We start from the raw sequence: 23,586 nt of genomic DNA on the forward strand, positions 1-23,586 counted from the left end.
AGTTGCCTTCTCATACAGGTGTAACGTGAATCCATCTTCTCACTACAGAATTCATGGAACAGATGTGATCCTAGCATGAGCTACAACTGCTGTTTGTAATTGAGATGATATTTAAGTCATCAATAGAGAGAGGTAGAGTTAGCAAAGTAATATTAAGGGCCAGGCAGATAAGTCAAAAGACTGGAACTCTTGCATGCTCAAAACCCCAAATTTTATCTCACTTTAAACCTCCTTTACCACTAGTAGGTGTACTGGGGGCTCCCCAAAATCTGAAATAGCCTCTGGACCCTCAACCCATGAGCAGCGCTGATAAAGGACAACCCCCTTCCCCATCAAAAGAAAAAGGGTTGAAATTACTCTCCAAATACAGCTGAATTTCCCATAGGCTTTTGAATGGGAAATTGTTTTACAATTTCCAAACAGCTATCTTAAAAACAGACATTTGAAACAAAAATTAACACTGTTCAGGAAAGGGGGACTGCCTACCTGCTAATTAACAGCTCTCCATATAGAACCCCCTAGGTGTGTGCTTGAAGAGATCTACTATTTTATAATTGTAGTTTATTAAATCATTATCTTTTTATGTTTGCTTCTGAAAAATCTATTTGACACTCTTTAAAAGTTCCAGAAATTCTGAACTCAGAGCCAAGAGCAACCCCTAAGTGCTGCCAGGTATAGCCCAACCCCCCCCAAAAAAAAAGTTCCAGAAAAAAATTTGGCTCAAGCAGATAGCTTTCACTATTATGACACTACAGTTTAAGAAAATTAAATTTAAAGAAAATTTAGTTGTTTAAAAAAAATAAAATAAAAGTTATAGTTACTGTTTCTCTTTCCCTTTGAACTTGTAAACTTGTAAATGCCCTAGTAAATAATATTTTAATTTGCATACCTTTTTTTGGTGAAATACCTATACAATTCTGCGGGTTTCAGTATATTCACAAAGTTTTATAGCCACCACCACTCTCTAATTCTAAACTCTTTTCATTCCCTAAAAAGCAAACCCTATACCTTTTAGCAGTCAGTCCCCAAACCCTTTTTCCTACAGCCAGTAATTTACTTTTTGTTATGATATATTTGTCTATTCTGGACATTTTATATTAATGGAATATGTGGCCCTTGTGTAAGGCATTATTCAGTTAAAATTGTCTTCGGGAATCATTCACTTAGTAGCCTGTATCAGCACTTCATTCTTGTATTGTTTAGTACTGTTCCATTGTATGGGTGCATCACATTTTATTTATCCACTGATTAGGTGATGATCAATTGGGATAGTTCTAATTTTTGGCTATTAATAATGCTGTTGTGCACATTTATGTACACATTTTTATGTGAACATTTATTTTTAATTCTTTCAGTATATAGCTATGAATAGAATTACTGTGTCATATAGTAAGACTATGTTTAACATTTTTGTGGAACTGCCAAATTGTGTTTCAATTTGTTTGTGCCGTGTTATATTCCCATCCGTGCTATGAGGATGCCAGTTGCTCTGTATCCTGGCCAATACATCTTATTATCTTTATAGCCATTATAGCTATTTATGTGTGTGACATGGTATCTCATTTTGACTTTGGTTTGCATTTTGCTAATAAGAATATGAAAAGATCTTTTTCTGTACTTAATGTATATTCGTGTACAAGATTTTCGTGTGCTTATTTTGTTACTGATTTGGGTACTTAAAGTGATGTTTAATGCTGATATAGAAGATATCCATAGTATTGATATACATAGCTATTACCAGAAACTTTGTTTCAGTACATGCTTTTAAAGTGTTTATTTTTAGATGTGATAAATGCAAAACTTTTCCTAGTACAGTGGTTTTCAAACTGGATAAATAGATTCTGTGTTCTATGACAGTACTTTAGAAAACTTGGATTACCTGGGGTACCCCTTCTCCTAGGCACAGGGGGATGTTCCTAGAGGAACACAAGGATCTAAAGTGTTTTGGTTTTTTTTTTTTGAGGGGCATATTCGGCAGTACTCAGGGGTTACTCTTCAGAAATCACTTCTGGCGGGCTAGAGAACCATAAGGGATGTGGAAATCAAACTTGGGTTGGCTGCATAAGGAGCTAATGTTTAACTGTAGAAAGCGAAGATGCAAGTAATGACATTTTCCTTACAAACTAACCAATTTTGGGGGGCCACACCTGTTTGATGCTCAGGGGTTACTCCTGGCTAAGCGCTCAGAAATTGCCCCTGGCTTGGGGGGACCTAACCAATTTTATAGTATTCTCTAGCTGCTGCTTTTTATGATTTTTGGGGGGTGGTGGGGGAGTGCTTGTCCAGCTATGCTCTGGGCTTACTCCTCTCTATGTTCAAGGACCACATCTGGTGGGCTTAGGGGACCATCAGGGGTGCCAGGGATCAAATCTAAGTTGGCTATGTGTAAGGCAAGCACCTACCCACTCTTGTTCCATATAGCTTCTTATTTAAAGCAAGAGTGTAGATATTGAAGGCCAATAAAAATAAAAGGTCTATCAATAGGTCAGTCAAAATAAAAGGTGAACTTAAACATCTACAGATAAATGAATTTTTCCCCAAGAATCTATCTCAAAGTGTGAGATATACAGGTGTTTTATTTAAAGAAATAACGATGTGAAATGACTCATTTGCCTCCTTTTCTTGAAGCTTTTGCTCAAAGTTAGTAATTCAAGAAGAGTTGTTGATAGCAGTAAGGAGAGCTTACTAAGGAGATAATTGCTATAGGCAAGTATAAAAATAAAATTTTTCTGAGATTATTAAAAATCAAAGCACATAAACGAATTTTAAAGTTTTATTTTGCCCCCTGGCTGTTCTGAATGTGTATAATCTTGTATTAGGGGATGATGAATAAAACGGAATTGTATTCTTTGGAATAGTACAGCTTAAAAGTACTAGGTAGAAAGGCAGTTGAATAGCATAGAACAAACTAGTTTAGCCAAGAATGATAAATGTAAACTAGATCTATAAAAGGGATTATTATCTATAATGTTCCAGGAATTATACATAGTGCATTTTTAACCATAATGTAGAAAAGTAGGAACTACATTACCCCAGTATCTGATGATACCTTTAAAACTCAAGAAAATAAGGTCAGGAAGAGTGCTCAAAAGACTGGAATCCCCAGGTTTAGTCCCCCTTATAGGAACTCCCAAGCACCACATTAAAAGAAAAAAATTATTTTTCAACACAAAAATCTATTGAAGGAACCATTTGATTGTTTTGATTGTTCCTGCCAAGATAGAAGACTCAGATTTCTCCAGATAACAGATAACAAAGACATAAAACAGCAAACAAGCACAAGAACAGCCTGAAAGAGGAAAACAAGGCCAACTCTGCAGGTGCTGAGGTTGAAAGGGGGACAAAGAAAAGTGCCCAAGTTTCTTACTTGGACTCACGTTCTGGAGAGGTGCTGTAAAATCACCTCATCTGGAAATACCCACAAGCACAGGCAGAAAGGATTACAAGAGAGGAGTTTTACTCTTAACCAGTTAGTGGGGGTGGAGGGAGCGTAGCCTTAAAAATAGGAAATCTTTCTGGTTTTACTCATCTTACCCTAAACAAATGACAATAGGAAAAAAAAAACACCCTATTCACCCCAAAGAAGCAAGCAGCAGTGCTGGTTTTTCTCCCCCAGCATGTTGGTTGAGTGGACCTAATCTCTTATCCTTTATCTCCCATTCCAGACCAACAAAGGAGACAGCACTTAAATTAGCCTGCTGGGTGCTTTCAACAAGGGGTAACTGGGTATCTGATCTTCCTTCTCACTTCACACTCTCGCAGAAGGTGAAGGCACACTTAGCACTGTCAGCTGGGCCCAATAGCCTGTTGAACAGCCTTGCTATCCTGGAAGCCATGAGATTTAGTAACGTTGTGCAAGCAAGACCAGTGCCTACCAACCCTCCTCCTGCCCTGTGTGTGAGAAGCCAAACTCAACATATCTAAGAGAAAAAAGAAGATTGTTGGTGGCCAGAGTAGCCAACACTGCTTCTCCTAGTCCCTTAAGCCCCTGGGACCCAACCAGGATCTGAGCCTCCAGCTCCATCATCATGTACCTGGTGGAATAAAGTGCCTGGCTGGTTCTCTTGCCCTCTTCTACCCTTGCTTGTCAATTGGGCCCTTTGGGGAGCCGAGCTTTCTGCTTTATCCACTGAAGTAAGGCTGCTGTGGAAGCATTGTGAGTCAGCTCTGTGATTTCTCCCTATTGTCAGCCAGACCCATCAGGATTCTGGGCCGGGCTTATACCCCTATTCAGAGGCAGTAATGCCCCACTTTCTTTAAGACTGGGAGTGGAACTGGATATACATGAACCTGCAAAACAAACAAACAAATAAAACACCTGAATCATCGCTCTACTTTTGCCAGGATGGTTTTGACAAAGCCCAGAACAAGAATGCTCGCATATGTACTGCTCTCATGCTGACCATAGGCAACTGGCTACTAAAAACAAACAAACAAAAGAAACAAAACAAAAAAGAAACCCCCATAACTGGAATCCAGGGGCTTGTAATATTCAAAATATTCATTATGCAGACTATTTAGTCCAAAAATCATAAAAAAAATCACAGCATGAGTGAGAAAAATCAGTCAACAGATAGCAACAACACTGATTCAGATGTTGGAATTATCTGATAAGAATTTTCAAGCCGCCATTATAAAAATACTTCAGTAAGTAATCACAAACATGCTTGAAACAAATGAAAAAAACATATTCCCAGGAAAGATAGAAAGCAGAAACAAATTTTATATATAAAGTGGAAATGTGAAGAATACATGAACGTAAACTTTGTACGTGGGCTTGCTTAGTAGAAGAGATGACAGGAGTCAATATTGTTGAAAGATGTTAGATTTTGTTGTGTATTTTATCATTAAAAACGATTTTATGCTTTTGAAAAGTGTAGAACACATCTGGAGAACAGCCAGGGAAATGTACTATTACCTTTAGAAAAAACAAAGATTCAAACTAGGACAGATCTCACATTACACCATAGAACCCAGAAGGAATGGCACACAATTTATAACTGCGATAACTTAAAAGCTGCCAACTCAGAATTCTATATTCAGTTAAAATATGTATCAGGAATAAAGGTACAATCAAATCCTGGAAGTTCTTACCAGTGTTATAATCAAGATATACAGATTGGAAAGGAAGAACTAAATTTGTTCTTATTTACAAGTGATATGGCGATGTCTGATTAAAATTACAAGAAATCTACATAAAACTAGAACTGAAAGTTAGTTAGGCAATGCTATTATAAGATACAAAGCCAGCACACAGTATTATTTCTACTAGCAATGAATTGTGAAACAAATGAAAACTGTTGATTACTTGAAATAGGTATAAGTAGGTATGGTATAAATCTAAAAGTATAAGGTTTATATGCAGTAAACCTTTTGTTTGTTTTGAGTCCACACCTCAAAACACCTTTTCTAAGAGAATAAAAAAACGTTCTTTTCCTCAGTTGTACCAGATGTTCTGACTGTGCTCAAGATCACTTCTGGCAGCCTCTGGGGACCATATGCGGTTCCAGGGATCAAACCCAGTTTTCTGTGTGCAAGGCAAATGTCCTACCTGCTGTACAAATGTACATCAGCCTGCTGAAAACTTTTTAAGTGATCAAAAGTTAAAATTGAATAATTGGAAAGGTGCACTGCCTTAAGAGATTATAAATAAGGGCCCGGAGAGATAGTACAACGGCGTTTGCCTTGCAAGCAGCTGATCCAGGACCAAAGGTGGTTGGTTCGAAACCTGGTGTCCCATATGGTCCCCCATGCCTGCCTGCCAGGAGCTATTTCTGAGCAGACAGCCAGGAGTAACCCCTGATCACCGCCGGGTGTGGCCCAAAAACCAAAAAAAAAAAAAAAAGAGAGAGAGATTATAAGTAACAGTACAGACATGCTACTATGATTCAACATAGTAGTCAGTTCTCCACATATTTCTTTTGAATTGGGGGGGGCGTGACGACACCTGATGATACTCAAAGACCACTCCAGCCTGTATGTATACACATATTCGTACATCACCAGGTATCAAAATTGGGATTGACAACAGTCATGCAGATGCCTTAATTCCTGTACTATTTCTGTGGCCCCCATATTCTTCTTTAGATTAAGTAGTAGCTAACTAAAAAACTTAGTTGTAAAGGAGCTAAATTATCTAGGGATAAAAATAATGGCAAGGAATTGCTTAATTTAGCTTTAAAAGTTATATTTAGTTTCAGTAATAAAAGTAATAAGGAAAACATTGTTGAAACATTCACATAAATGAAATAGATTCATACAACTGATTTTTCCAAAGATGTGAAGGCAATTCAATAAACTAAGGATAATCTTTCAAAAGTTGTGCTGGGCAACAATTTCATGTCTATAAGTTAAAGAGTGATAAACCATGATAATAGGTACAGAAATCCATAGGTTCCTATAAGTCATCAAGAATGACCTGTAAAGTACAGTTTGTGCAGTTTGTTTGTTTTAATTTGGTGCCACACCCAGTGACGCTCAGAAATTACTCCCGGCTGTGCATGCAGGAATTACTCCTGGCTGTGATGGGGTATCGTATGGTATGCCAGGGATCAAACCCAGTGGCTTTATGCAAAGCAAGAGCCCTACCTGCTATGCTATCATTCCGGCCCACAGTTTGTGTATTGTCTATATGAATAGAAATGTCCTCATTCTGATAGGAAATTACATAAGATGTAATCACTGGGTTAACACTATAGAGACCCTCTCTGACATTGCTTACTTCCTATGAATTTATAGTCCTGGCAAATTAAACAAATTAAATTCTAGAGACATTAGCTAAATGTCCATGTCTAGTTTCAATGAAAAATTTAAAGCTAGCAAAATTGAAATAGTGAGATATATTTTATTATTACTTAAAAAAATGTCAAAGTAGTAGCCAGCATCATGCTTGGTGGGAAACTTATATGCCTGCTGTTTTCATCTGTTTTACATTCTGAAAGAATTTAGCAATGCAACTGATAAGAAATTTAGAATATTCAAAAGAAGGATATTTGTAGATTATATAATTATCTACTTAGGCTGAGCTTCCCAGACTTAGTTGGCCCATTGCCCTCTTAAAAAAAAAAGACTGAGCACCCCTTTCCCCAGAAATCTGCCTTTTCTAAGAGAATAAAAAAAAAAAAAAAAAAAAAAAAAAATCCTCTCCCTCAGTTGTACCAGATGTTACTGTCATCCTCTGGATTGTTCCAGCGCCCCCTGGAGGGCAGTGTCACACTTTGGAAAACAGGGATTTATATAATCTAATGAACCTACTTAAAGGATTTGTTAAAACTAGTAATAATCTTATGAGGTGGTAACTGTACAAAATATTCTCAACAATATATAGCATGCTTAGTCAAAATTGAAAATGGAAGATCAAAGCAATAACACAATGGGTAGGGCACTTGCCTTGCACACAGCTGACCCAGGTTCCATCCAATATGGTCCGCCAAGCCTGCCAGGAGCAATTTCTGAGCACAGATCGAGGAGTAACTCCTGAATACTGCCAGGTGTAGCCCATAAACAAATGAAAATGGAAAGACATCTCATTCAAAATAGCAATAAGAATATTATATATTGGGCTAGAGAGATAGTATTGTGGGTAGGGCACTTGCCTTTGTACATAGCCTACCTGGGTTTGAGCCTCTGCAAGAGCAGTTCCTGAGCACAGAGCCAGGTGAGAACCTGAGGGATCGCTGGGTGTGGGCCAAATTTTTTAAATTATATACCGGAGGTTTGGGGATGTAACTCAGCTCTATGGTAGAATTTTGGTTGTATGTGTGAGGCCCTGGATTTGATCCCCAGTGCCTCCCTGATATTATATATAAAAGTATGTACATATAAATATATAGATATATTCTTCTATGCTTTGAAATACATATAACAAGCAAAGAAAAGGCACTAGTAAAAGCTTTAAAATTACATGAATAAACTTACATAAATTAGGGCCAGAGAGATAAGCACATCAGGTAGGCACTTGCCCTTCACATTGCTGGCTCTGCTTTAATCCTGGCACCATGCATGGCCCTCAGAGCACTTCTAGAAGTGACCCCTGAGTATAGCTGGATGTGGCCCCAAACCCCCCAATTTGTATTTTTATAAAAAGTATATTAATAACCCCATAAAAATCAATGGTTAGAATTAATCATGAATGTTGAGAGATAGTACATGGGTTCAGGGCTTGCCTTCTACAAGGACAATCCCATTTTGATCCTTGGCACCATCTGGAGTGATTTTTGATTACTGCCGGGTGTAGCCCAAAGACAACAAAAGAATGAAAATATAAAGTCATGGACAAGATTGGCAGTATAATAGCTCTGTGGCTTAAGAGAATGACATCAATAGTATTGTCAGCTATGATACCTAAGAAAAATGTAAAGAAAATAGAACTGGTTGTGGAACTAATTAGAAACTGTGTTTCTGATTTTTTGTTGTTGTTGTTGTTTTGGGGCCACACCCAGTGATTATTTTTAGAGTGTGTGTACTTTGGTTTTTTCCCTAAATTCAACTCTAGACTTATATAAAACATTTAATGTTAAGAGAGTTAATACTCTAATAAATGGAATTCTGCTTCGATTTTAAGCTCTTGATTTATTGTGCATTTGAACGAGTTCCATTTTCATGTTTCACTTGTAAACTTTAATTCTGTCTTATTTTGTACAAAAGGATGTTAGTAAGACTGTGTATATGTTTAAGTATTTTAGGTGATGCTTAACAGTTATGTTATCAATAATGTATATTGGACTCAATCAGTAATATTAAGTAAGGGGTTAGAAGGACAGTACAATTGGTATGGTGCTTGCCTTCAATGTGGCTGACCATGGTTCAATTCCCAACATCCCATATAGTCAGCCAGAATTGATTCCTAAGTGCAGAGCCAGGAGTAACCTCTGACATTGCCAGATATGTCCCCCAAACCAACCAAACAAACAAAAACAAAACTAACAAACAAAAATCATTTAAGCAACAGTTATTTCACAGTTAAGATAGTTTCAGATAATTTTGCTTCAGTCATAGAGCAAAGAAAAATTGAGACTTTACCAGAAAAGCTTCTTCAACAAGTGGTGCTGGGACAACTGGTCAGCTACATGTCAAATCAAAAACGGGCTGGAGCAGTGGCGCAAGTGGTAGGGCATTTGCCTAACACAAGTTAACCTAGGATTGACCGCGGTTCAATTCCCCAGTGTCCCATATGTTCTCCCAAGCCAGGAGCGATTTCTGAGCACATAGCCAGGAGTAAACCCTAAGCGTCACCAAGTGTAGCCCCAAAACAAACAAAAAAAAATCAAAATGGATTAAAGACTGGTATCAGAGGCCGAAGCGATAGCACAGCGGTAGGGAGTTTGCCTTGCATGCAGCTGACCCGGAAAGGACCCGGTTCAATTCCCGGCATCCCATATGGACCCCCAGCCTGCCACGGGCAATTTCTGAGTGCAGATCCAGGAGAGACTCTAGAGCATCGCTGGGTGTTGCCCAAAAACAATCAATCAATAAATAATGTTTTAAAAAAAGACTTTGACATCAGATCTGAAATTATAAGCTATATTGAAGAAAGCGTAGGCAAAATACTCCATGACATTGAGACTGAAGGCATCTTCAAGAAGGAAACACCACTATCCAAACAAGTGGAAGCAGAGATTAGCAAATGGGATTACATCACACTGAGAAGCTTCTGCTTGTCATAGGAAACAATGACTAAAGTAAAAAGATCACCCATAAATGGGAGAAACTATTCGCCCAATACTCATCATATAGGGGCTAATATCTAAGATATACAAAGTGCTAATAGAATTTAACAAGAAAAAAACATCTAGCCCCATCAAAAAATGGAGAGAAGAAATGAACAGGCAGTTCCTCAAAGAAATAATACAGATGGCCAAAAGGCACATGAAAAAATGCTCCATATCAGGAAGATGCAAATCAAAACAACAATGAGGTATCATCTCATGCCACAGTGATTGATACGTATCACATATAAGAACAATCACTGCTGGTGTGGATGTGGGGAGAAAGGAGCTCTAATTCACTGCTGATAGGAATGCCATGTAGTCCAGCCTTTCTGGAAAAAAATATGGATATTCCTTAAAAAACAGGACATTGTGCTCCCATATAATTTAGCAATACTACTTCTAGGGATATACTCTAGCTAAGACCACAAAAACAGTACAATAAAGCCCTCTGCACTCCTATGTTCATAGAAGCACTTTTTACAGTAACCAGAATCTGGAAGCAACAACAGATGAGTGGCTAAGAAACTGCAGTACGTCTACACAATGGGATACTATACAGCTTTTAGGGGGAAAAAATGAAGTCACGAAATTAGCCTATACATGGGTAGATATATAGACTATTATGTTGAGTGAAATAAGTCAGAGGGAGAGAGATAGACATAGAGTCTATCTCACTCATCTATGGGATTTAAGAAAAAAAAGGCAGTATAGTAATAATACCCAGAGACAATAGAGTGGAGGACTAGAAGGACCAGCCCATGATATGAAGCTTATCACAAAGGATGATAAGTGCAGTTAGAGAAATAACTACAGTAACAACTACCATGACAATGATAGAGAGAAATACCATGCTTGTCTCAAAGACAGGCAGGGCCTGGGGGAGGTGGGAAATGGGTGACATTGGTGGTGGGAAAGTTGCCACTGGTAAAGGGAGGTGTGCATTTTATGGCTAAAACCCAATTATGAATATGTTTGTAACCATGTTGCTTAAGTAAATTATTTACATCAAAAAATTAAGACTATTAAACTTCTAGAAACCAAATGAAATCATTAAACTTCTTCCTGATAATCTTAAATTAATCACACAAGTAATGTATTCAAGAGTTAGTGCATAAATTTTTAGCTTTTCTTTTTTGTTTTTGTTTTTGGGCCACACCCAGCTGTGCTCAGGGGTTACTCCTGGCTGTCTGCTCAGAAATAGCTCCTGGCAGGCATGGGGGACCATATGGGACACCGGGATTTGAACCAACCACCTTTGGTCCTGGATCGGCTGCTTGCAAGGCAAACGCCGCTGTGCTATCTCTCCGGGCCCATTTTTAGCTTTTCAGTTGGAAGTGGATCTATCAAGGCAAAGGGATCATCCAACTCCCCCTTAAATATTTGTATTTCACATTTTCTCTAGGAAGTTGAGCAGGGAGAAGAGAACCTAACAGTCCCTAAACAACCAGCATGTTAGGCATACTGAAGTTGACTACTACCCTAGCAAAAGTAGCATTCAGATCTGAGTTTGAAAACAGTCATGTTAAGTAACTTGTCTGCAGCGATTAGTAAAAGGGTAAAGCCAGATTTGGAAATTGGAGATGTCTGGCTCCGAAGCCTATGTACTTTGTGATTCCTCTTAGACTTGTCGAATCACAAGATGACAAGGTGTCATCTAAGGAGGCTGTTTAAAAAATGAAATACAGAGTCATGAGGCTTTTGGAAATTCTGATTCAGCTTCTTTTGACAGTAAACCCAAGTCATGTATCATAACCAGGAATCTTAGATAATTTTAGTCATCAGGTAGATTTGGGAAATAAACCACCGACTTCAATGAGCACTGAAAGTTGGAGATTGTATTAAGGAAGGGGGGTATTGGATTTTGATGGAGTTTTTTTAATTGACACCTTACTAATTTTATATCAGTAAAATAAATTGTGAAAATGAAATTGGTTCAGGTTCTGTGCAGAAAAATGTACTAATTTTATTTATATATATATATATATGTTTTTTGTTTTGGGGTCACACCCGGCTTTGCTCAAGGGTTATTTCTGACTCTATGCTCAGAAATCACCCCTGGCAGGCTCAGGGGACCATATGGGATGCTGGGATCGAACCACTATCCTTCTGCATGCAAGGCAAATGCCCTACCTCCATGCTATCTCTCTGGCCCCTACTAATTTTATTTTTATTTAACAAAGCCCCAGTTACTCTGGTTTCTTGTTTGGTTTTGTTTCTGAGTCATACCCAGCAATACTCTGGAGACCTTGCAAGTGCTGGGAATTGAATCCAGGTCTCCCGCACTCAGAGCAATCTCCCTGACCCTATTTATGTTCTTTTTGATTTTCTTTAGCATTATCCTTGTTTACACTTGAACACAAAGACAAGCACTGAAAACACTGAAATAAAAGTATAATTTGGGAGGCTGGAGCGGTGACGCTAAAGGTAAGGCGCTAGCCTAGGATGGACCACAGTTCAATCCCCCAGCATCCCATATGGTCCCCCCAAGCCAGGGGTGATTTCTGAGTGCATAGCCAGGAGTAATCCCTGAGTGTCAAACAGGTGTGGCCAAAAAAAATATGTATAATTTGGATAAGGAAGAGAAAGAATGTAGCTTAAAAATATTAAAAATAGTTTTAAATCAGTGATTATCTCAGATGTAATAACCCCAATTAGCTTAAATAACAAATACTAAAACTTAGGGTTTATACTTTTTTTCTATCTTGAAGAGCTCTTGATATCTATTATTTAATACCTGCCTGAAGAAACCACAGCTCCAAGAGGATTAGGTGTGTGTCTGCAGTCATTGGCAGACTTCAAATTCAAGTTTTCCGAGGAACTGTTACCACTCTTCGGTCATGCTGGTTTTTAGAAATGAATGTAGTAAAAGAGCATGTTCATCTTCTATTACTTTCCTAATTTTCTGGTTCCTTCCTTTTTAACTTGCCCTATTGAAAATAGGAATATATTTAAGGTTCTCTTTTAGGAGACTAGGCAGTTTGGAATATATTTTATTAATAATGATGTCAGAAAAACAAGTCTTTTTTTTTTTAAAAAATAGTATTTTTAAAATAGTATATTTAATAGACACTCTTGAAATATTTGTTAAGCACTATTTCTTAATTTTATACTTTTATTCAAAATGTATACATATTAACAGTCCTTTGTAAATAGGGTAAAAATGAGCATGCCTAAATGACTAGATGATTTCTAATAGTAAATGACAACATTTAACCTATAGCATTATAGGTTTGGGATTTATATTTGGTTCAGTGATTTTTTTTCTTTAAATTTTTTCTTGAAATTAAATTTCAACTACCTTTCATCTTTTATAAAACATTCCACACTTTTGGGGTTAGTAATGACTCGTTGGATTAAATAAGAATGTGTAAAATGACTAGCACTCTCTTGATAAAAATCAGTTGCATAAGAGACAGATTTAATCACTAATTTTCTTGAACCAGCAATTCTGAACTTCATATTTAGAAGAATGCTAATTTCTGGAATTGCTGTTTATTTGCTTATTTAATTTTTTCATAATAAAATATGAACTTTATGATTCCATGCGGCTAAGAATTTTGAATTTGCTCTGTATTTTTAACTTTCATAGATATTTGACAATAATCTATTTTTACCTTATAAAGTTTAATGCCTACCTATTCTAATATAAATTACTTAAAATGCCTAGCCCTTATTTATGTTCAATATGTAAGTTGATATTGATGTCCTAAAATTTCCCTTTCCTTTTTGTTTCCATTTAGTTCACATTATAGTCCTGGAGCATCTGTTTTTGCGGCTTGTGATTAAATTAGTCTGTGGTTTAGTGTTCTATACTATTTTGCACTTATTATCTTGAATGACTTTGAAAAAAATAATGCATGCTAGTTGTAGAAACATAAAAATACAGAAACCTGGGATATAAGCACCATTACTTTTACTATGAAGTATAATTATTAAATGTATAAATGTGATTTAAAGTTACAAGAATGGGAACAGAGTGATAGTATAGTTTGCCTTGCATGCAGCCAACCTACGTTTGATACCTAGCACCCCTTAATGTTCCCTGAGCACTGCCAGAAGTGATTCTTGAATGCAGAGCCTGGAGTAACTTCTGAGCGCAGCTATATGGGGCTTCCTTCCCCCCAAAAGTCACAAGGGTTTATATAAATCTATTTTGTTCTACTTATTACTAGTCTTTTGGCAGGATATTGGACCTTTTCATTTATTCAGCAAATTTTTGTTGAGCCTGTGCCCATCATTTTGCTCGGGACTTAGGATATAGTACTTAAAAAAGTACTATAAATTGTAAATTAGCAGAAGTACCTCACAGCTGTTAGACATAACAAAGATGGTCTATAGTGCTTAACATTTGTCTGGTATGTGATAAGAGTTTAAAGTGATGGAAATTATGATTACACTGTACATATGTGCTTATTGTATTTCTAATCAAAATTAAATGACCACTTAATTTTTTCATCTTTGACTGAATTGCATACTTTCTTTTTTCTGTATGCTATTCTTTACCTGTTTTACACACTTCTTTTCTCTGTATGCTGTTCTTGTTTTATTTGAATTTCTATTTAAAATTGCCAATAGTAAAAAAAAAAATTGCCAATAGTTTAAAAATCTTATATTTACGATTAATATAACCCTGGATGCACAAGTTTTTATTATCAAAGTATTTCACACATATTCTTATAGTGAGAATAAGCTATGAACCACCATATTTCTAAAACCCAGTCACAAAATTATCAGTCCCACAACACACACACACACACACACACACACACACATTCTCCTTTGTTCCTGTTATTCATTTTGAAGCTAATTCTAGTTATATAAATTCAAGATCATTTGTATTTCTTACATAAAACTTTAAAATCCATAACCATACTATCATCAATTAGAAAAAATGTTGATCATGGAGCTGGAAAGACCTGGGTTTGAATCCTGCTTCTGCCATTCACTAATAACATTGCTGAATCTTGCTTTTCTTCTCTGTAAAATGGGGTAAATATATATACCTCACTCCGATTTGAATGTGATGCCTATGTAAAATGTTGTTCTTGATTTTGCTAGTTATATTCTCTAGTGATTCGAACTGCAATAAATAAGTAAACTGAATCCTTAGTTATTATATGTTTTGTCATATCCCCAAATTTATTATTTATTAGCTAATTGCTAAAATCATTGCTTTAGATACCCTTTTAGAAAAGACAGAATTTAGAGTCTCTGCTTCTCCCTTCTTCTGTTACCTTTTAGAGTCCACAATAATTTAGACTGAGATAAAAAAAATCTTAGCTAAAGAAATGTCAAAGTTTTCATTATGGATATGCTTGTAACAGTTATTTGTTCTTCATTACTATTCTTTTTGCCTCTAGTAAGGTTGAATATTTTAGTCCATTTTTCTTTTGGTGTCAGTATGCTTCTTTTCTACCTCAGTGTTCTTGGGTTCTTATTTTGATTCTCTTTCAATGGTCTCTAGAAGATGCTTTTGAATAATTTATGAAAAAGATACTAACAGAATGGTGAAATTTTATAAGACTCTGCAGATCTAAGAATACTTTCCTGTGTCCTTTGTATATGGAAAAACTTAGGCCAAGGTATAAAATTCTTAGATCATAACTTTTCCTTTCAACTCTGTAAGTCATTATTTCATTGTCTTCTGGCATTTTATTGTTGTGGAGGAGAAATCTGAGTTCAATCTGCTTTTAGTTCCTTTAAAAATAACTTGTTTTTTTTCTGCTTGTATGCTTATAGGATTATATCTTTATCCTTGACATTTAAAAACATTTGCCAGGATATGTCTTGGTGTTGATGATCTCTGTTGAACCTTCTCAGTCTCCAGTCTCAGGTATTTTTTTTCAGAACTGGAAAGTTTCCTTATAGTTTTGATTGATTAAACTGCTGGGTTATTTTTCCTTTAGGAACATCTGTTATTCATAGATTATTTCTACGTCTGTCCTCCATAGTTTTTGAATCCTCTTTTATTTTTCATTTATTCCAGTGTGTCCTTTGTGGCATGGATTCCGTATTTTGCAGTGTCAATTCTAATGCTTGCTGTTCACAATGCAGATTTAATTTTTGCTACTGTGTTTTCATTTCTTTATTCTTATCTTGACATACTCTTGTTTCATAAGCAGAATTCCCCATAGGGGTACACTTTAAAAACGTGAGATGGATTCAGGCCTAAAAAGTATTGATTATCTGAGGCCACAACCATAGGACCAGAAAAATAAATAAAAGCTCTGAAAGGGTCCTCTGAAATGTAAAAATAAAGCTCTAGCCAGAGATTAGACCTCCCTTAGTCTAGAAAATACGAAACTTGCTCTTGCAGGCCAATAGAAGCTAGAGGAATAGCAAAATAGGGGTTAAGAGCACCTGAACTAGAAATAAATGGATTTCTTAAATTACATTTATTGTGTTATCTATTTATAAAAACAATACATAATAAATGTATATAATTTTTGAAAATACATTTGGCCGAGGTAACTACTGATACGATTTTATATGTTTTGCCAGTACATGCACACAAGTTGGGTGGGGGTGGCTGCAAAATTGGGATCATATTATGTAGTTTTGTATCCTTTTTAATTTAGTCTATTGCAAGCATATTTTTACATCATGAATTTTTCTTTGAGGCCCTGATTTTAACCATTGCATAGTATTCCTACATATGAATAGATGTGTTATGATTTATTTAACTCATCCCCTGTTGGTCATTTAGATTGTTTTCTATTTTTCAGTATAATGATATGATGAATATCACTGTACATAAGTCTTTATGCACATCTCTGATATTTCCTTAGGATAAATGAGGAGCTGATTCTTAATCCTGTCACATTGGTAAGGATTATATACATTCCTTATTAAGAATATAAAATGCTTGTTTCTTATTGTTTTCAATGTGGTTGCATAGAAGGTTCTTTGGATTCTGAACAATTTTGATGTTACCTGAACTGTTTAAGAGAGGTTTCTAATGCCTCGTCCTCAGTACCTTCCTGGCATTCCTATTGCAAATGCTCTGGGTAGGAAAACTACTGCTGATTTCAGGAAGTCTGTAAGTTAGATACACTTGTGAAAACTTTGAGGGCAGTGAAAAAATAAAAGTGTGGTCTCCAACTTAATGCTATAGTGCTTTCGCTTTCAACCCTTTCCTTATTTCCTGTTTCCTTATTGTTATTTCAGGCAATGATTCTCTGTAAGGAACTTTTCTTCTAATATGCATAAATAGATTTTATGTCTGGGTAGGAAGATGTTAGTAGATGGTATGTCCTATTATAATTTCAAGGTATATTTTATCTTACACAGACCAATTTTTTTTAGTCCTGGTATACTTGTACATAATGATCTGCTGAATTCAAAACATCTCTTTTAACTGTGTTATCTTCAGAGGTGTCCAACAGCAGCCTGTAAATATGTGTATGGTAGCATGCCCTTGGACATTAAACAACCTGTTTAATAGGATTGCTTAAAATGACATTTTTAGTTAGTGAAAATTTTGAGTATTTCAGAATTTTTAGTAAAATACATGGGGTCCTGAAACCTTGTCTTTAAACCTGAAAGATCAACTTAAGTGATGATTTTATACTAAAGCTTGGGAAGTTGTTTTGAAAGCAATTCCTGCTGGGGCCTAAGCGATAGCACAGTTGTAGGGTGTTTGCCTCGCATGCAGCTGACCCAAGACTGACCTTGGTTTGATTCCCCACGCTGACGTCCCATGTGGTCCCCCAAGCCAGGAGTGATTTCTGAGCGCATAGCCAGGAGTAACCCCTGAGCACCACTAGGTGTGGCCCCAAAACAAACAAAAAAATTAATTTCTGCTGAAACTCGCACTATACTTTATCTGCTTTGTTCTGCTGAGCTGCATATTTTAGGTCCTTTTAATTTGGCCATTTACACATTTCAGACTAACAGCTTGATTAGCAATTCCTAACCTTTTCCAATATTTCACATAATATTTGCATATGTGCATTCTGCCAAACTCTGTAATTTCTTGGCTGGAAGGCATTATGGTAGGATGAGAGAGGATAAATACATTTGCCTCACTATTAAACTCTTTTTTTGTTGTTCATGTTCATTCTTTAGCTACCTTGTATTAAAGTATGTCACATATCTAAATGAGCTCTTCCACCTGGTTTGGCAGGAAATTGGCTATAGTAAGTGGTGAAACAGGTATCTCAACACTCTCCAATGCTTCAGTGCATGACATCTTCAGTAGTTGAAGAAATGTAAATACTATACAGTCTGTTGGGGTCAATGGGGTTAGAGTGGAAGTAGCATTTACTAAGTATCTACTGTCCCTTGATGGATCCTTTTAATTATAATATTCCTGTAAAACAGGCATTATATAAACAACTTAAGAATGAAGGCCTTGGGGCGGCATGGTGGCGCTAGAGGTAAGGTGTCTGCCTTGCCAGCACTAGCCTAGGACGGACCGCAGTTCGATCCCCCAGAGTCCCATATGGTCCCCCAAGCCAGGAGCGACTTCTGAGCGCATAGCCAGGAGTAACCCCTGAGCATCACCGGGTGTGGCCCAAAAACCAAAAAAAAAAAAAAAAAAAAAAAAGAATGAAGGTCTTGAAACTCAAGCTGTTCAGTAACTTACCTAGGGGGGGCAGATAACTACAGCAGTTACATGGCAAAGCTAGGGCTGAGACAACATATTAGTCAACTTTCAACCACATGTTTTGTTTCTTAAAATTAGAGAAATAAGTTTTCTTGCTTAATTCCTTGAATTTTAATATTCCTTGAAGAATTCACTATTCCTTGAATTTTCAGAACTGTAGAGCCAGCACTATTGAATCAAGACTCTGGTCTATGTAGCCCAGTAGTCAGTGAGGCCACGAGTTTTCTTTTCAAAGGAAAACTTGAACTGCAGGAGTAACTTCATGTTGATTTCTAACATGTGCACTTGAAATTTTGTTTTAATGGTTTGTTGAAGTAAGGGTGCATTTGGTGGTAGAATTTTGTCAAACTTGATTGGATTTCATATTTTTCCACTTTAAAAACTAAATTGTTTAGAAGTTTAGATCTCTGAAGCTAATGAGATGGTAGATATTTTTTGCAAAAAATATATAGACTACCTTTAGGTCATACTTTTTGTTTTCTTACAGTGTTTGTTAGTATGTTACCATTAATTAGCTCAGTGAAGAATTCTGAGTAGAGAACATTGAAAAATTTATGTATGACATGAAGCTAAGAATAGTGAAGAGGCTTAGTGGCAGATTTATAATCCAATTTTTTAGAGACTTAAGCAAAGGATAAGAACTGGAACTAGTCAGTAAGAAATTTAAAATACAGCTTCATTCATGGGACTAAATAACAACAGATTCGTGGTAGAGGATGTCTCACTTGCAGTGTCAGTAAATAGAAAAGGATTTATTAAATCAACCAGAAAGCATCTTAGAAGTCAGTGGCTCTGAGTCTCCCAAAAATAATCCATAAATTACATTAATGTAAGTTTATTCTCTTGGACAAGAGAGGTAATATGCCCTTTACTCTGCACTGTCATATCAGCATTGAAGCATTAGTTGAATTCATCTTTTATATCCATCCTTTATGATTGTCAGAAAAGGGAATGGTCATATCTATCTTAAGGGACTGTCTGAAAGAATGTTAATTACATAGAAAAGAATAGGCCTGGAGTGCTTTATAGTCATTGCTTTCTACTGATTTTCTATAAATTTATAGGTACAGTACTTGCAAGTTAGTTGTCTTATATTAGCAATTCCCTTGCAGGGGTCTCAAACTCAATTTACCTGGGGGCCGCAGGAGGCAAAGTTGGGGTGATCCTTGAGTTCAAAGTCAGTAGTAAGCCTTGAACATTGGGGGTGTGTGACCCAAACAACTAAAACAAAACAAAACAAAAAAAGATTCCTCTAGAGCAGGGCCACAAAATGTTGTACGGAGGGCCATTTGAAAGAGAATTTGAGACAGAGGAAAGTTACTATATAACAATGAATTTTATGTAATAGTCAGTGCTTTTTTTGGAGACCATCTTGTAGGTTGATTGTGTTGAAATACAGATGAGAAGAAGATATAAAAATTGAAAGATACAATGTTTATTTGGAACATATGACTTTTTTTTTTTTGGCTTTTGGGCCACACCCAGTGGTGCTCAGGGGTTACTCCTGGCTGTCTGCTCAGAAATAGCTCCTGGCCGGCACGGGGGACCATATGGGACACTGGGATTCGAACCAACCACCTTTGGTCCTGGATCAGCTGCTTGCAAGGCAAACACCACTGTGTTATCTCTCCGGGCCCTGGAACATATGACTTTTAATGATCTTACCACTCCTCATTTTTGAATTTGAAGATCAAAAGGGCTTTATTGAGTGTTAATTCATCCTCATGAAACTAGCTCACCTTAATAGTAATTTGCATTAATACAACTCAATTTACAACTCACTTCTGATGCTAAAAATAACCCTTTGGGTAGACAGGGCAAGTATCCTATTTTGAATAGATCTAGTAGCATGCTATGATAAAGTCTCAGTTATTAAGAATTATAAAGTTTATGGGTGACATATGTAAGACTGTCCTTGGTCTACAACTTGAGTTTAGCCTTTTATGCTGTACTAGATTGCCCTAAAAGTAAATTATAAGTGGTATATCTTACTTTGCATACATTGAAATCCACAAGGAACAAATGTTGTCAAATTAAATGCTATTCCCGTGGAAAAGCTAAGTGTAGTAGCTCAAGTTAGACCACAAGTTTTAAAAGCCTAAGAATAGGAACCTACTGAGCATAATGGTGCTATAGTAAAAGAACTGAAAAATAAATGAGCAAATCTAGATAACTAGATATGAATGAGAGTAGCATTCACTAAGATTGGTGGGCCACAGAGAGTGACTGAATTTGGCACACAACAAAAAGTCACTAGCATTTTTGCTGAGTACCAGACACTGCTTAGAATTTTATTTCATTTAGTTAGTCTTCACAATTCTGTGAAGACCATTTTAATCCCTTTACATAGAAAGAAACTAAAGTTTAGCTAATTTAAATAACTTGGCTCAGGCTTCATAGTTAGTGATACAGGTAAATGTGAGACAGACACTCTAGGTGTCTTGTCTCCAAGGCCATTTTTAAGAGCTAATTTATGATTTGTCAGGGCATATGGTTAGTTTAGGGCAGTAGTTGAAGAAATGGTTGTGAGTTTTAGGAGAAAATTGTATCTGAGAGTTTTCTTTACCATAGAAGTGGTCTATTGGAAAACCTCTGAAATGGCTGAGGAGTATAAATATTTGGGGCTGGAGAGATAGTATAGGAGTTAAGGCACTTGCCTTGCATGCAGTCTACCTGGGTTTGATCCCTGGCATTCCATATGGTCTCCCAGGTCTCACGAGGAGTAAGCCCTGAGCACTGCCAGGTATGGACCAAAAAGAAAAAAAAGAAAAAAAGGAAGGAAGGAAGGAAGGAAGGGAGGGAGGGAGGGAGGGAGGGAGGGAGGGAGGGAGGGAGGGAGGAAGGAAGGAAGGAAGGAAGGAAGGAAGGAAGGAAGGAAGGAAGGAAGGAAGGAAGGAAGGAAGGAAGGAAGGAAAACGAATCTAGATTTTATATTTGGTCATACTGTCTACATTTTGGCACATTTTCTATGCTTTTTTACTATTTTGTATTCTCTGACCTCTAAAGGGCAGAAATGAAAAAGTGTCCTTTATGTTGTAAACCTACAACCTTTAGGATGGGGGTCATGTTTTATTAACTTTTCATCTCCAGGTTGTTCCCTGAAACATAGTATGAATGAAATAAATGGGTGAATAAATAGGAAAGAGGATAGTAGAGAGAGAAATACAAATTTACAAGTTTAGAGTAGCTGCCTCTGAGAAACATGGGATAAGTTGGCTGCCTTTAATTTTCAGTTGATAATGCCCTAAACGCAGTGGTCCTCAAATTATGGCCCATGGGCCACATATTGTATTTGTATCTGTTTTGTTTCTTCATTGCAAAATAAGATATATGTGCAGTGTACATAAGAATTCGTTCATAAGTTTTGTTTTCACTATAGTCAGACCCTCCAATGGTCTGAGGGACAGTGAACTGGCCCCTGTTTAAAAAGTTTGAGGACCCCTGCCCTAAAGCATAGGTCCTTGTACATGTGTTGAATTAAAATGTGGTTTGGGACATTTATTCCTTTTTCCCTAAGGGAGCTAAAGAAGTTACCATGTCCTGACTTTTGTGTTGATTACACAAATAACATACATTTATCGTAGATACATTATACAATTTTATGAAGCAAAAAAATGTTTAAAATTTCATGACCCAGAAATAGCCACTGTTAACATTTTGGTGTATATCCTTCCAGAGTTTTTCCCATATAAATATATACATTGAGGCATGTATATATTTATTTAAAATGGGATCATAAATTCCATATTGTTTTTGTAAAGTGCTTTTTCACTTATATGTGACTGTCATTTCATGTCAATAAATTTACATCTCTATCTTCATTTTAAATGACTGCATAGTATTCCATTATATGGATGTACCATAATATATTTCTCTATTGTTAAAAATTTAGATTTAGAATTTGAAATTATTGGGGGAGGGAGTTATGGTGAGTCTTTGTAAGTGTATGTATGTGTACACTTACTGCTTTTTTTTTAAAAAAAGAAAAGTGTACAAACAGTGGGGCATTTCAAAGTTTTATTATCTTTTTAAAAATACTTAGATCGCCTTCCTGAGAGGTTGTGCCAATTTATTCTTTCTCCAGTAGTATTATCTTTAGTGCTCTTTTCACCAGGTGCACATTAGTACGGGTTGTTATTTTTTTCATAAATCATTACTAATTTGAAAGGCAAAAGGTATCTCAGTTAAATGCATTTCTTTGATTAGTACTAAGGCTGAACTCTTTTTTTTTTCTTTCATTGCTCAATTCTGTTGAGGTTCATCATTTTTTGTTGCAGGTTTGTAAAACAAAACTGTTCATGTATTGAGGATGCAAACCCTTTGTCATATGTTGTTTTTATTTTTTGTAATCAGTTTGTCATTAATTTTTTTGTCTCAAAAACAAAGTTTAAAACTTATATAGATTTCAGTGTCATTTTGTTGTTATGATTTCAACCATCCTTATACTTTAAGTATTATTTGCCTTTATTTTCCTCTAATACTTGTTAATTTTATTTTTAACATTAAAATGTTGAATCCATCTGGAATTAATTTTTTATGTAGAGATTTAACTTAGCTTCTCCCTAAAGTAATTAATCAGTTTCCCTGATTAATTATTAGTGGAGTCAGAATTTAGAATGCATTTTGTCATAGAAAGTATTATAAATGATCTTTGATAAGGGTTCAGTAAGACCATTTGTAATGCATTTAACTATTTCAATAAGCTCAAGGGCTCACCTGGAAAGGTAATATTAATGTTATATTACTTTCATGGATAAAGGTTTTTCTAGTTTCAAATCACCAATTCACCTATTATTTTGAAGCACAACCTTGTTGCACATTGGCAACTGCGTACTTCGACCATGGTTCTCCACTTCATTAGAAAGTGTTTAGGGGTAAAATAATCTTTCTGATCTTGTTTTGTATGCTTTCCTTTTACTTTAATGTGAGCTCCGTTTTGCTAACTTCCTACTTGCTGTCCTTTTCACAGAATGGACAGCAAATTATGGATGAACCTATGGGAGAGGAAGAGATTAATCCACAAACTGTAAGTAAAATAGTTTGTCATAAGGAATATAGATAAATTAGTTCCATAAAATTGAAGTGTTATTTTTAAGTTGAGCAAAGTAACGATTTCATAATATTTAGAAATTTGGTAATGCTCTCACTTGAATTTTTATCAAAATACATTCTTGAATATGTCAGTGTGCCCTTTTTCAAAGCTTTTATCTAAGACTAATTTTAAGAGGATAACAGCAAATCACTTAAACTGTTGAAAGCTATTAATTG

At 36.1% G+C, this 23,586-nt stretch overlaps 1 protein-coding gene across 1 annotated transcript in view; it reads left to right on the plus strand.

Annotated features, from left to right (window-relative positions):
* Positions 1-23,586, plus strand: part of RPS6KA3 (ribosomal protein S6 kinase A3) — a 137,079-nt gene that overhangs the window by 11,223 nt on the left and 102,270 nt on the right. Inside the window, exon 2 of the mRNA XM_049766784.1 lies at positions 23,288-23,344. Within this exon, the coding sequence (XP_049622741.1) occupies positions 23,288-23,344 (57 nt within the window). The remainder of the gene's footprint in view (positions 1-23,287; positions 23,345-23,586) is intronic.

This window comes from Suncus etruscus, chromosome X (genome assembly GCF_024139225.1).
Source record: "Suncus etruscus isolate mSunEtr1 chromosome X, mSunEtr1.pri.cur, whole genome shotgun sequence".
NCBI lineage: Eukaryota > Metazoa > Chordata > Mammalia > Eulipotyphla > Soricidae > Suncus > Suncus etruscus.